The 15,701-nt window shown below is 38.1% G+C and overlaps 1 protein-coding gene across 1 annotated transcript in view; it reads left to right on the top strand.

Moving 5' to 3' along the window:
* LUZP2 (leucine zipper protein 2) overlaps window positions 1-15,701 on the top strand; it is a 586,300-nt gene that overhangs the window by 307,254 nt on the left and 263,345 nt on the right. The window contains exons 2-3 of the mRNA XM_044269274.1: window positions 5,312-5,429; window positions 9,141-9,211. Of these exons, the coding sequence (XP_044125209.1) occupies window positions 5,312-5,429; window positions 9,141-9,211 (189 nt within the window). The remainder of the gene's footprint in view (window positions 1-5,311; window positions 5,430-9,140; window positions 9,212-15,701) is intronic.

Raw genomic sequence — 15,701 nt, 5'->3', positions numbered from 1 at the left:
GTTCCTATATCCCACAACAAACAATGTCTCAAATAACAAGGTTATTATTTGTTTCATGCATTCATCATCCAGTTTAAAACATGTCTTTTATTCAATAGAATAAGTCTATTACTAAGTGGTGTTTTAGGGTATTAAAGTGGCCCTTGAAAAACCTAGAAGTGGCCTTGTGTTGTAGGAGAGTCCAATTTGATAGAAAGAGGGGAAACACAAGTAGGCAGGACCAACACAAATAGTTGGGGTGAGCAATACCATAGGGCAGCACAAAATACCATCCCAGCCGAGCTAAATACCACAGTGCTTCACAATAGATTGTCCCAGAAACTGTCCCTCTGTGGTAGGCATCTATAGATGACACGTTCTGTCCTTCTCCTCCAATTGTCTCTTATAAAGATAAGGAGCAGGAAGCTTAGGAGGTGAGAGGACAGGGAGCCAACCCTACCTTTGGCATATGGCATGTACTTTCCCTAGAAATGACCCCTATACACCCATGGTAGTATGCTTCCCATATGGCCATATAATGGAGAACACATTGGTTCCCATTGTAAGTCACTGAGAGTGTTCTGATCAAACCTGCAATACTCTTATTTTGTTTCTCTTATTTAGAGCAATTAACTAAGTCACTAAGACACCTATGCCCCTGCATCATTTGTACATGATGTAGTGGCCTATAAGGGTGAACGGCAAGGCAGGGAGCCATCAGCCTTTGGAATTCTGGGAAAGCTATTCAAATTAGCTTTCCTAAGCCTATCTGATGTCAGCAGATGTGTTCATTTAATTTTTTTCTTCCAGACAGATATTGACTGGCTTACGATACGTCTCATGCATACTTGGCACTCTCCTTAAAAAAATAGTACTCCAACCAAGGTCTCTCCAGCAGTCAAGTCTTTTCTCAGCTATGTTAAAGGGTAGTTACATAGAAAAAGCTAAATTCCTGGTATTCCTTTTGGAAAGGAGACTAGCTTGGATGCCTCTTTTTAAAGAATCATTACTTGGAGATATAAGCACAGTGATAGATTAAAAAAATATATCTTATTATAAAAGAGCACCGATTGAACAGTTTGAGGCTACCACCAGGGGAAAATCTTATGAAAAATCACTTAAATTAAACCACTGAAAAGTTACTGTCTCTCTTTCAGACTTTGGTTTTGGTAGAATTAAATTGTGAACAAAATTCAATTACCAGGAAACCAACCAAATATTAAAAGGATTGGTCATCCCCCCTAATCACTAATCAGCTGTCCACTCCCCCTCCCTGAATTACATTAGGAAAAACTTCATATTGCATGGCAGTCATCAAAGATAAATGATGAATCTGTAAAACAGTATATAAAAGTCCTGGTATGGGTGACCATGTAATTGTTTTTAGTCTTTGTTTCTTTCTCATTAGCTCCCCTCTCTAACCTACTGTATGTGACTTGACAAGGGAACCAACTCTATGATGTTCACATGTCTAATTATGGCACATGAAATATGTTATCTTAATCATACAATGTATTAAAGTGTAGACTGAAAAACTGTTTTACAATAGCTATTGAAAATAATGTTCCTTCTCTGGACAGTTATCATATATTTCTGCCCCAACAAGCTCATTGATAAAAAAAAAAAAAAAAAGCACTTTTAGAAAATAAAGGCTTGTACTCAAAGGGTTGAGAACAGAATTAAGGAATGACAACTTTGATACCTTTTGGAAAAATCCACTCATTTATGTTGCTTGTCTACAAAAAAATACAAAATTGCACTTCAAGAGAATGGAAAATGTTTTAAAATCAGGTCCAATTTCTAGCCCAAGGTTGGAAGCTATTTTATACTATGCATTTAGTGAGCACTTTCAGAGCTGGAGTCTGATTAGAAAAAGTACAGATTCCCTTCCCACGGGGACACAAAACCCACAGTTATATCTATGTATTATCATTTTATCATTTTGCTCTATAGGAATAAGTTTTCTTTTTGCTATACCTGTCCTTCACTTGTTCCAGGGCAAAAAAAAAGCTTTTAAAGTTCTTAAAGAGTAAATTCTCATCATTCATTGAAGTTCCTACACCAGTCTTGTCTGCGATGATTATTTTTGCTTGGAGTCTAAAGGGACATGTTGAGTTTTATTAGACAGAAAAGAAAAATAAGAGTTTACAGTCTAGTAATCTGCAGTCATGAAATAGTACTATATCATAGATATAACACATTACTCATTGCACCCGGTGTTAATGCTAGAAAGTGTCATAGCTCCAAGCAAAAAGATTTTTCACAATGACATTACTTATCAAGCATCTATTAAAAGTGCAGCTATGACTCAAAATCAACTAATCCATGATTTGTGGAAACATATGGATCTAAAGGGATGTATTATCAACACAACCCAAAACATAACTTCTAAAGTTCTGCCCATTGAAATTCAGCACAAATTTTGGAAAAAAACACTCTGGTTCGGTAGAATTAGAATTTCTTCATATTTGTTTGGGTACAATTTTTCAAGAGAGAAAGTGTGAGAGATTTTTCAGAGTAGGATTGATTCATATCCAAATTGAATTTATTTGATGATTTGTATGAATCAGAACTAAATGGATTGGAATGGAACTCTTTCAGCCCTGGAGTGTTTTTCTTGTTTGCATTTACGTTTTTCACTTTATGCTTTTTTGGAGCCATGACTTTTTTATTTTTCAATTCACATTGCCATATGAGTTTGTTTTTTGTGGGACATATTGCACTTTCTAATTCCACCATTTAATTTTGCATACTATGTAGTGGGAAGCTGTAAAAAGAAAAAATAATTGAAAAGAAAATATTATTCGGCAATGGTTTTATGAGTTTGTTTTTACAACGTTCCCTATACAGTAAAACTGACCAGTTACTTTCATTTTCCAGGTCAGTACAATTATGACGATACCAGCGTATGTATTGTATAGTTTTTTGTAGCGTTTTTAAACTTAATAAAATAAATAAAACCTTGATTTTTTTTCTTTTTGTTGCCATATTATGACCCTTTAACCTTTCTGTAGTTATGTGTATGAAGCGAATGCTGAGTGCTCGATATTTTACTGGGCAATTTATACTTGACATTGATACCATTTTGGGATGTGTACAACTTTCTGATCACATTTTCCGTATGGAATGAATGTTTTCATATTTTAATGATGTGTATTTTTTTATTTTCATTTTGGGGAAAGGGGTGATTTGAATTTTTTACTCTTTTATAGTTCCTATTGGGAACTATAACAAGCAATCTTCTCTTATACATTCAAATGCATTAGCACTGGAGTCTATGTGAAATACACTGTTTTCCTATGGAGCCCTGCCGAGGAGAGAAGGAGCACATCCAAAGGAGTGCATTTCCGGATTTTAGAGCATTCAGATGATGTTTGAGATAACGTACTTTAAAAATCCCTCATTTCATAATAAGAAGTTAATAGTTATGGGTGAGAAGACAGAAAGAACATAGAAATCTATTGTATGATAAAGATAAAAGTCAGGAAAAGATCTGTGAACAAGCAAGCTTTTCTGAGTAAGGGTGTACTGGTAGTTTTCTATCTAATTTGATCAAAAACCAGAAGACACCCTTTGGAATTCTTAGTATACAAACTAGGGAAGGGAATATAGTGCATAACTTTTTGGATACTCTGAATTTTTTTCAACTCCACTTTGAATCCGTGTATAGATCTGGGGTGCAGTATACATCATCTGAGATTTTAGATATTCTTGAAATGTTGGAGTTTCCTTCCTTGACTTCTGAGCAGAGGGGTTGGCTTGAAGCCCCTTTATCCTTGGATGAGATTAGACTTCCTTTGAAATCTATGCCGTCCAATAAATCCCCAGGATCAAATGGCCTTATATTAGAAGTATCTAGGGAATTCCAGGATGTACTTATGTCTCCATTATGCCTCATTTACACATCAGTGTTTTCGTCAGTGATTTCCATCAGTAATTTTAAGCCAAAACCAGGTGCGGCCCTAAAACACAGAACAGGTGCAGATCTTTCCCTTATACCTGATGTCTGTAGAGGCTTCAATCCTGTTTTTTGCTCACAATAACTGATGGAAATCACTGATAAAAACACTGATGTGTTTATTGTAAACTTTCAATGCATGTCTAAGTAAGTCTTTTCCTTTGTCTCCAATAGTGATGAGCGGCAGGGGCTATATTCGAATTCACAATATTTTACTAATATTTTGTAGAATATTCATCATATTCGTGAATTTCAAGAATTATTTATTGAATGCGAAAAATCAGCAATGTAAAAATCGCGCAATGCAAATACAGTCGTAAGTCACTTTGGCTAACTTTTTCAAGCTGGTATAAGTTTCCTCAGACTGGACAAAATGGTTGGCACCGCAGAACATTAGAATAGCTTTATATGCAGATAGAGTCAAGTGCTCCAATATATTCACAATTGCGCTAATCGTTAGTGATTAGAATATTTATTAGCACTACGTGCAACTTCACATTTTAGCAGGTCTAACTACAGATTACTGATTGGTGCACAAGTATTATTGTGAACCTGACATTGCTTCCTTCTCATTGGTCCACAAGCAAGAAACAGAGAGGAATTATGTGTTCAGAGGGAAAAAAAAAATGCTGAATATTCGTTATAACGAATATATAACACTATATTCTAAATACTCGCAAATTCTCGAAGTGGCGATATTCACGATAAAAATTCGCTATTCAAATATTCGTGCTCAACACTAGTCTCCAAATGAATCCTTGTAATATAGTCGCCTCGCTTGATGCCTTAGGGCTTCTGACTCAGTAGAGTGAATTTAGTTATGATGGGTCTTGGAGAGATTTTGGTTATGCTATGAGGGAAAAAACTCAATAATAAAAATAATATACAACAGTTTTACAGCTGCATAAAATGATGTCAGTTTTCTGTTGATTTCATATTTTAAGTTATTATTTCAGTTTAAATTGATTTTTTTATTTTATTATAGAACAGAATTTCCATTGCATTAAAAATTGCCCAGTAATAAAATAACAATGCAATTACAGGAGGTAAAGCTATAAATATGTCATTGACTGAATGTCTAGGTCACATAGTGGCTAAAAAAAAAAAAATGTGTGCTTTGCTTTGCTTTTTATGGTTGAAATGTGAGTAAACAATGAAAAATGGGCTATAAACAAAGGATGATTTATGTCAGTAGCTGTACTTTGTATTCCATCCACTATGTACACGTACCCTGACCAACACGACAGATTGATGTTAGCACAACAAGCATAACCTTTTCGTGTTATTTTGAAAGTGAATATTCTGTTTGCTATTTAATTGGAGAATTAGTCACCATGAAGAATATGTAACTGACTTATGTCTTTTCCTTGCTAGACAGGGCTATGATGACTTGGAAAAACAACTTAAGGAAGTTTTTATGGAGAGAAGCAATATCCTGCGGCAGCTTTCAAAAACATCCCGGGAGCTTGAAGGCATCAAAGGAAATTTACAGGTCAGACCATATTGTTTTTGAAAATTCTATAGAATTTTTATTTTTAAAGTAAATTAAAAAAAATCTGAAGAGGAATAATATAGATGAATTTTCTTATGCAGTACTACAAAACAATATCAACCTCTAAATGAATAATAAAAGCATAAAAGTAAACAATACAAATCCTGAAACTGACAGCTCAATAGAAAATAAGAGCTATCATCACATTCCCATGCCAAGTTCTTTCAAGTTCTCTCTTCATCTTTCCATCAGAGGTCTCAAGCTGCGAGTTTTCAAAGGTTTTAACCTGTTCAAAAAAATTGCACCCTCCCATGACAAACTGAGATTCTTAAAATTGTTTATCTTTGCCTCATATTTTTCGCACAGCTTACAAACCCATATAAAACACAATAGCTTGGATGATTCTGATAAACATTTTACATGCCTCCTAGATTATTAGTTTCCTGCTATACCAGGTGACAGTCTACATAAATTTTATATTTTCCAACTCACCTTAGTAACGTCCCTTTTATCTACACACTTTTCATAGCTATCAAGAAAGGTGTACAAAGTGTCTGCAATGCGAAATATATTGGTGCACACTGTACACCATGCATTCCAAAATTCTGGTTAGCATTCGTTAGTAAATATCTCTCATTGACATTGTATAACTTGAAAAATTGTAAAATTCAACCAAATAATGTTAATGTATAATAAACAAAATACTACAGTGCCTTGAAAAAGTATTCATACCCCTTGAACTTTTCCACATTTTTTTCACATTACACCCATAAACTTAAATGTATTTATTGTGATTTTATGTGATAGACCAAACAAAGTAGCAAGTATGTGTGAAGTGAAAGGAAAATTTTACATGGTTTTCAAAATTTATAATACATAAAAATCTGAAAAGTGTGGGGTGCATTTGTATTCAGCGCCCTGTATTCCAATACCTCTAAATAAAATCCTGTGTTACCAATTGCCTTCAGAAGTCACCTACTGAGTTAATAGAGACTGTCTGTGTGTAATTTATTCTCTGTATAACTACAGTTATAGAGTTGTAATGTAAAGCAGGGTTAGGTTATAAAAAATATATATCCCAAGCTCTGAAAATCTCACAGAGCACTGTTCAATCCATCATCTCAAAATGAAAGAAGTATGGCACAACTGCAAATCTACTAAGACATGGCCTTCTAACTAAACTGACAGCCCAGACAAGGAGAGCACTAATTAGAGAAACAGCCAAGAGACCCATGGTAACTCTAGAGGAGCTGCAGAAATCCACAGCTCAGGTGGGAGAATCTGTCTACAGGACAACTATTAGTCGTGTACTTCACAATTCTGGCCTTTATGGAACAGTGGCAAGCCATTTTTTTTAAAGTAAGCCATAAGAAGTTCCATTTGTAGTTTGCCACAAGCTATGTAGGGGACAGAGCAAACATGTGGAAGAAGGTCATCTGGTTAGATAAGACAAAATTTGAACTTTGTGGCCTAAATGGAAAATGTTATGTGTGGTGGAAAACTAACATTGCACATCACCTTAAACACACCACCTCCACCGTGAAACAGAAGTTCATCTAATCTGACTAAGCTTGAGCTATTTTGAAAAGAAAATGGGCAAAAATTTCAGACTCTAGATGTATAAAGCTGATGGAAACATGCCCCAAAAGACTTGTAGCTATAATTGTAGCAAAAGGTTGTCCTACAAAGTATTGACTCAGGAGAGCTGAATACAAATGTACACCACACTTTCCATATTTTTATTTATTTAAAAAAATATATAATTTTCCTTTTACTTCACACATACTTGCTACTTTGTGTTGGTCGTTCACATAAAATCCTAATAAAATTGATTTAAGTTTGTTGGTGTAACGTGAAAAAAAAAATTCAAGGAGTATGAATATGTTTGCAGGGCATTGTAACTTGCAAGTAACTCAGTAAGGCCCTGGTAGGTTGTCATTGGTATCTGGAGACATGGTGACTAAAGTGCATCCTAAAGCTCATGGAGGGTGCGTTGGGGAGGATCTATAGAGTGAACATGAGAATCGAGGTGGTCCCATAGATGCTCAGTTGAGTTCAAGTCTGGGGAATTAGGGGGCCAGGTTGTACTTGGAAGTCTTCATCATGCTCCTCCAATGCACATTAATGCACATTTTTTAGCTGTGTCACATGTCGCATTGTCTTGGTGGAACATCCCATCCACCCCAGGGAAGACAAGTGGGCCCAGAGAATGCCCTGAAAACATTAGCCACATCATAACGCTGCCACCACCAGCTTATGCATCTTCCAGTAATGGTTGCAGCATGTTTGTTCTCTGATGTTTCTCTCCTGACACACCAACGCCCATCCATTCAGTTAAACAGAAAAGATGACTCATCAGAGAAGGCAACCCTTTACCAATCAGTAGACGGTCTAATTCATATGATACTGATATTGATACTGCTGCGATAATGGAAGCCTTTTCTCCTGATGCAACTTTTTTTTTTTTAGCAGAGGTGCAGCGACCATCTTTCTGCTTTGAAGCCCCTTTCACAGTAGAGTTCACTGAATTGTTGCTTTAGACACTCATCTGATAGCCCCCTGGTTCATTTTGGTGCTGAGCTGCTCTACTATAGTGTGTCAATCTGCCCTTGTGCACCTTGATAGCTGACATTACACTCTCACATCAATGGCATGTGGTAGTCTGCTGTTTCCAAGTCACCTATTCGCAACGCTGCCATTTGTCCACTCACAATACATTTTCAGAACATAAGCACGCGATCAGTTCACAAACTGCAGTTTCTTAAATACTGCCACTTCTGGTTATAAAACCCAATAATCATCAAAACTTAACTGTTCACTTCTCTAGCAGGTATATAGAAAATTATATAGTATTGCAACACATCAGTCTTTCCTGGAATTTCTAGAGGGAGATTTATCAGCTCACTGCAACAGAAAAGTCGCCGGAAAAAGTTGCAAACCATATGTTTGCAAATATTTGAATGCTACTTGTGACAAATGGTTGCATTTCAGCACCACCCTTGCCACTTTTTGAAAAGGGAGCATGAGCATGATGAGGTTGGGGAGTGGGGGGAGCAGCTGATTTGCCACATTTGCACTTGTTTTCAGGCACAAATGAAGACAGAAATCTACAGCGGTTCAGAGCTACCGTAGATTCCACTCAGATGCATGGACAGCCAGAGTGCACATAATTTATGATGAGACCTGCTTGTCATTATAAATTAGTTGCATCTTCTGGCAGCATCAAAGACTTCAATAGAGGGGTAAAAAGTCTGTATTTGATAAATCTTCCTCAGAGTTAAATACATGCCTAAAGTCATTTACACTTCATGGTCTGGATCTTCTATTTCATTAATTACTTTTCCCAAGTTATTATATTATTTGGCATGCTGACACTTGGCAAAGTATAAGACCCAGGTCTCCTACCTTTATTCAATTATAGTTTTGGCAGAGATGTACAACAGAGGAAATAAAAGCATCAACAATAAAAGAAAGAAAAAAAAGACTTCATTTTTTACCTTATTAATTTCAGCTAATTTTTACACTAGGACTTGTGAGTTCTTCTCTGGTTATGATGTTTTTAATTCCAGTTGTATTAATGTGCAGACAATATAATTTTTTAGTTGTTTTTTTCTATTGTTTAAAATTACTTTCTAGTCTTTGAAAAGCAATAATGTTTTCATTGCCATATAGTTGAGCAAACATGACAAATTCAAATATTTTATTTTCTAGCCTTTGAAAAGCAACGATGCGTCTTCCAAGAATGATGATCAAAAACTTTTGGAGTTGGAACAAAAACAGAGGTAAATAAAGAAACAGCCACGTAGCATTCTATAATTCTAAAATGCTAGTACAAATTCTGTAATTGTGTTCTACAAAGATATTTGATGAAACAACTAATTTGGCCTTTACTTGGGGCATTCATGTTTTACTTAGCTTAGTTTTGATAGTTTATGTGGAATAATTACGATCTTATGAAAGCACTCAAAGGACTCATAGGAGTATTAGTACAGAGCTACCTGTCTAGAATAGATTGTCTACAATTGTTTTATATTTTCTTTTATGTACCTTTTATTTACCTTTGTTCTGTGACCAGCACAATTTAGTCAAATGCAACCCCAATTCCATAAAAAGTTGGGACCCTGTGTAAAATGTAAAAAAATGTAAAATAAAACAGAATACAATGGTTTGCAAATCTCATAGACCCATATTTTATTCACAATAGATCATAGAGCACATATGAGTTGTTGAAAGTCAGACATTTCACGAAGAAAAGTCACTCATTTAGAACTTGATGGCAAAAACAAAACTTAAAAAAGTTTGGATGGGCCATGTCTACCATTGTATAGCATCCCCTCTTCTTTTAACAGTCTGTAACTGTCTGGGAAGTCCAATTGCTGTAGTTTTGGGAGAGGAATGTTGTCCTTTTTTTAGTCTGATGTAGGATTCTAGTTGATCAACAGTTCTGGGTCTTTTTGTCGCCTTTTTCGCTTCTTGATTCACCAAATGTTTTTTGTTTTTTTATGAGTGAAAGGTCTGGACTGCAGGCAGGAAAGTTCAGCACCCGGATTCTCCATCTTCTAGTGATAGATGCAGTATGTGGTTTAGCATGGTTTTGCTGAAATATACAAGGTCTTCCCTGAAACGAACATTATCTGGATACAGTTGCAAGAAAAAGTATGTGAACCTTTTGGAATGATATGGATTTCTGCACAAATTGGTCATAAAATGTGATCTGATCTTCATCTAAGTCACAACAATAGACAATCACAGTCTGCTTAAACTAATAGCACACAAAGAATTAAATGCTACCATGTTTTTATTGAACACACCATGCAAACATTCACAGTGCAGGGGAGAAAAGTATGTGAACCCCTAGACTAATAACATCACCAAGAGCTAATTGGAGTGAGGTGTCAGCCAACTGGAGTCCAATCAATGAGATAAGATTGAAGGTGTTAGTTACAGCTGCCCTGCCCTATAAAAAACACACACCAGTTCTGGCTTTGCTTTTCACAAGAAGCATTGCCCGATGTGAATGATGCCTCACATAAAAGAGCTCTCAGAAGACCTACGACTAAGAATTGTTGACTTGCATAAAGATGGAAAGGATTCTAAAAGTTTCTCCAAAAGCCTTGCTGTTTATTAATCCACGATAAGACAAATTGTCTATAAATGGAGAAAGTTCGGCACTGCTGCTACTCTCCCTAGGAGTGGCTGTCCTGTAAAGATGACTGCAAGAGCACAGCGCAGACTGCTCAATGAGGTGAAGAAGAATCCTAGAGTGTCAGCTCAAGACTTACAAAAGTCTCTGGCATATGCTAACATCACTGTTAGCGAATCTACGATATGTAAAACACTAAACAAGAATGGATTTCATGGGAGGATACCACAGAGGAAGCCACTGCTGTCCCAAAAAAAAACCATTGCTGCACGTTTACAGTTTGCACACAAGCACCTGGATGTTCCACAGCAGTACTGGCAAAATATTCTGTGGACAGATGAAACCAAAGTTGAGTTGTTTGGAAGAAACAAACAACACTGTGTGGAGAAAAATAGGCACAGCACACCAACATCAAAACCTCATCCCAACTGTGAAGTATGGTGGTGGGGGCATCATAGTTTGGGGCTGCTTTGCTGCGTCAGGGCCTGGACGGATTGCTATCATCAAAGGAAATATGAATTCCCAAGTTTATCAAGACATTTTGCAGGAGAACTTAATGCCATCTATCCTCCAGCTGAAGCTCAACAGAAGATGGGTGTTGCAACAGGACAACGACCCAAATCATAGAAGTAAATCAACAACAGAATGGCTTAAACCGAAGAAAATACACCTTCTGGAGTGGTCCAGTCAGAGTCCTGACCTCAAGCCCGATTGAGATGCTGTGGCATGACCTCAAGAAAGCGATTGACACCAGACATCCCAAGAATATTGCTGAACTAAAACAGTTCTGTAAAGAGGAATGGTCAAGAATTACTCCTGACCTTTGGGCACGTCTAATCTGCAACTACAGGACACGTTTGATTGAAGTTATTGCTGCCAAAGGAGGTTCAACCAGTTATTAAATCCAAGGGTTCACATACTTTTTCCACCTGCACTGTGAATGTTTGCATGGTGTGTTCAATAAAACATGGTAACATTTAATTATTTCTGTGTTATTAGTTTAAGCAGACTGTGATTGTCTATTGTTGAGACTTAGATGAAGATCAGATCACATTTTATGACCAATTTGTGCAGAAATCCATATCATTCCAAAGGGTTCACTATACTTTTTCTTGCAACTGTATGTTGATATAAAACCTCTATCTATTATTTAGCTTTGAGTGCCTTTTCAGATATGTAAGCTGACTATACCATATGCACTAATACAACCCCATACCATCAGAGATTAGTGATGAGCGGCATAGGCAATATTTGTTTTCACAATATTTCTCAAAATTTTTGCATAATATTCGCAATAAATTAGCGAATTCTAGAATTTGTGATCTGTCATTATTTTCGCGATTGCGCAAATCGCCACTAATGAAGCACATATTTTTTGCGCAATACATGCAACTTCACATTTTATTAGGTCTGAGTAGATATTACTGATTGGTGCACTAAGTATTGTTGTGACATCACAGCACTATGTCTGTAGCATGAATGTATGGACAGCAGAGAAACAGTAATTCCTATCTCACTATCTAACATCCTGCACTGGAACCTACACTATATCACGATCTAACCTACACTGACTATCTACCACTAACTATCTGTATTATATATATGAGCTAACTAAAGTAATTGGATAAGGAATAGGATCCAGATGAAAGCACAGAGCACGGCAATGTCACTGCTCTCTCTCTCAGAACTGCAAAAAATAAAACTAAAAATAGCTGCTGGGGAGGTCCTTATATAGTAAGGGGTAGGCAACTTTCCTATTGGTTGCTAGGGATGTTGCTAAGCTCTGACAAAGACATTGCAGCCTTCTCATTGGCTCACAAGTAAGAAGAGGGGTCACTGATTCTCGCCCCTGACGAAGCTTTATGTGAAACCCGGGTCGGGCTGTGCGGAAAGAATACTATCATATTGATATGCTGAATAACCTTTTTACTTCTGTGAGTATAATAAAACAGAAAGTTTTTACTGTGCCGGAGGTACTCTCACTATTGTGTGATTTATGACATCTTGCAGAAAAGCCTTTAACGATCCAGCATAGATTTGCTGAGCTTCAATCTGGGTTGAAGCACACCACTATCCAACTAAAGGGTGTCTGTCTTGAGCCAGAGAAAGTGATTACCTGCATTCCTGGAAAAACGCCTTGTGTGAACAAGTAGCAGCGCGGTCCCACTACATTAACACTTTGCATTTGTGAAGAACCCACTTCATTTCGGGAGACCAGCAGCGCAAGTACCGTTGAAACCTAGTGACTCATTTTATATCATTTTATTGCATTTAATGCAGTACTGCCTGAGGGCCTGTAGATCACAAGCATCCAATATTGGCCATCGGCCTTGACCTAGATGGTGAGATATTTAGTCTTCACAATTTTTAAATTAGCAAATTGCAAGATGCCGTTTTTTGCTGTTTGGTGAATATCTGCCCACTATTTACTTCTGAGAGACTTTGCCTCTCTAAGATGCTGTATGTATACCTTGCTATGTGACTTAATAGAAAATTCCTATTCCAGGTGTTTCTTATTAGTAGCACTTACTTTTCCAGTCTTCTGTTGCCCCTATCCCAACGTATTTAAGATGTGTTACTGCCATCCAATTCTAAATGAATATATTTTTTAAAATGAAATGGTAAAATGTCTCGCTTTCGAAATCCAATATGTGTTCTATTATCTATTATGAATAAATATGGGTGGATAGATTTGAAAATCATTGCATTCTGTTTTTATTTACATTTATTTACATTTTACACAGCAACCAAACTCTTTTGGAATTTGGTTTGTACATTATAACTAGAGATGAGCGAATCGAAGTTGACAAAGTGGAATTCGATCAGAATTTCTGGAAAAACTTGATTCGCACCGAATCCGAATTTCCTTACGCTGCACATGTTAGGGCATGAGCAAGGAACTCTGGAAATGAGGTATCACCCACAATGACATGCATGCAGCCAATCAGCAGACAGCCAGCCCTTTGATGTCAGAGCCCTATAAATAGCCTCAGCCATCTTGGATTCATCCATTTTCCAGTGTACTTAGTGCATGGACAGACATCAGCAGGCACTAGACTTTAAAACTTTTATTTTGCTGTATAGAAGTTCAGGGAAAGGATAGGGAGCAATCATTCCACAGTACTGAAGCAGAACAGGGTTCAGTAGGGGAGGTTACAGCCTGGGTAATGGGAACAATCCTATTACACCTTGCTGCACTGACTGCGGATCCAAATTGCTATTATATAGCTCTGTAATTCCAGCAAACCGCTCTTGGTATTGGGGTGCAAGTTCTGTTTGATACAGCCATTAACAGGGTTTAATACAAGGAGATATTTCTGCGTCTTATTTGTCCTTGTGCTGTGCAGTTATATGTTATAAAGCATTTTTTGGCTTGTATTAGTGGGGAAAAAGGGCTTATTAGCCATTGTGTGGTGAAGTAAGAAAATTACAGCCCTTTTTGGCGTGTCTTAGTGGCAAAAAATATATATTTGCCGTTCAGCGGTGCAGCTATATGTTCCAAAGCCCTTTTTTGAGTGTATTAGTGGCACAAAAAAGGTATTTGCCGTTGTGTGGTGAAGTGAGAAAATTACAGCCCTTTTTGGAGTGTATTAGTGGCAAAAAATATATACTTGCTGTTCAGCGGTGCAGTTATATGTTCTAATGCCTTTTGTGGCATGTATAAGTGGGAAAAAAATAAGGGCCTATTTGCCGTTGTGTGGTGAAGCTAGAAATTACAGCCCCTTTTGGCGTTTATAAGTGGCAAAAAAAAAATATTTGCTGTTCAGCCGTGCAGTTATATGTTCCAAAGTCTTTTTTGGCATGTATTAGTTATATATTATTTGCCCTTCAGCGGTGTAGTTATATGTTTTGAAGCCTTTTGTGGCGTGTATTAGTGGCAAAAAAATATATATTATTTGTATTAGGGGGAAAAAAAGGACTTATTAGTCGTTGTGCGGTGAATTGAGAAAATGTCATTACTTATTTGATCTAACGGTATGTCAGACAGAGAAGTGCTAGTCCTTGCACAGGGGAGTGGCAGAGGCCTAAATGTTTCTGGCGCAGGCACAGGTCACAGCAGAGTAAGGGGACTTGGCAGCAGAGGTCACAGCGAGGGGCCCGAGCTCCCGGTGTCATCTAGCGGTCATGTCTTAACCAGCAACCCAGCTGTTCTTGAATGGTTGACTCGGTCATCCACTTCATCCCAAGTGACAACAGAAACCCCCAGCCAAGAGTCAGTGGGTTCCTCTAACGCTTAGTTGGCATGGCTCGGGAGCATGCCCTTTGCCCCACCTGTCCTGAACCTTCCTCTGTCGTTTTCTGTTCCCCCAGCCAGATAAGTTTTATATGGGCTCAGCTACACTATACAGCAAGGACGAGCTACTAGAGGACAGTCAGCAGCTACTGGCCAGCCAAGATTTGGAGGAGACATATGCTGCTTCCTCCGGTAGGCAGGCAAGTAGTGATCAGAGAGTGGTGTGGGTGCTGGTGTTGCGAGCGGTCAGGCTCCTGACCCAGAGACCGTTGAGGAGGACATCAGTGATGTGCAGACAGTACTCGATGATGATGATGTAGCTGATCGCACTTAAGAGCTGAGTGAATTATTGGCTTCATCATCATCGGGAGAAGAGGGTGGCAGCTTGCCCGTGAGGCAGTGGCAGAGCCAGAAATTTGCTAGCGTGGCTGGGAGTCAGCAGGGTAGCAGCAGTAGGAGGTTGGGAGCCAAACATGCCCGGGGTAGACAAACCTGCCTGGAAATTAGTGGTGCAGATGTTCACGGAAGCAGCGGCGGTAGCAGTCAATCAGTGTGGAGTGTTGAGGGTAAAATCACCTACTCGGCAGTGTGGCAGTTTTTAGTAAGCTGCCGGAGGAGGTGAACATGGCCATTTGTAGAATCTGTGGGAAGAAGTTGAAGCATGGCCAGGGTGCCAATGTTGGCACCACTGCGCTGCATCAACATATACAGCATCACCATAAAGTGGCCTGGGAGAACTTTGGCTCTGATGTGGTGGTCCAGCCTGCCCAAACAACTGCTGCATCACCCAGTGGCACGCACCAGATTTCAGGCAGTCAAGGCTTCACCACCTCCGCCAAAGGGAGGTGTCTGTCCTTCCCATCATCTGCTGGTCCTGATGCGCCTGCTCGTCCTA

This window comes from Bufo gargarizans, chromosome 10, assembly GCF_014858855.1.
Source record: "Bufo gargarizans isolate SCDJY-AF-19 chromosome 10, ASM1485885v1, whole genome shotgun sequence".
Classification (NCBI taxonomy): Eukaryota; Metazoa; Chordata; class Amphibia; order Anura; family Bufonidae; genus Bufo; species Bufo gargarizans.
Note: the sequence above shows the minus strand (reverse complement) of the source record. Positions and strands in the feature narration are given on the sequence as shown.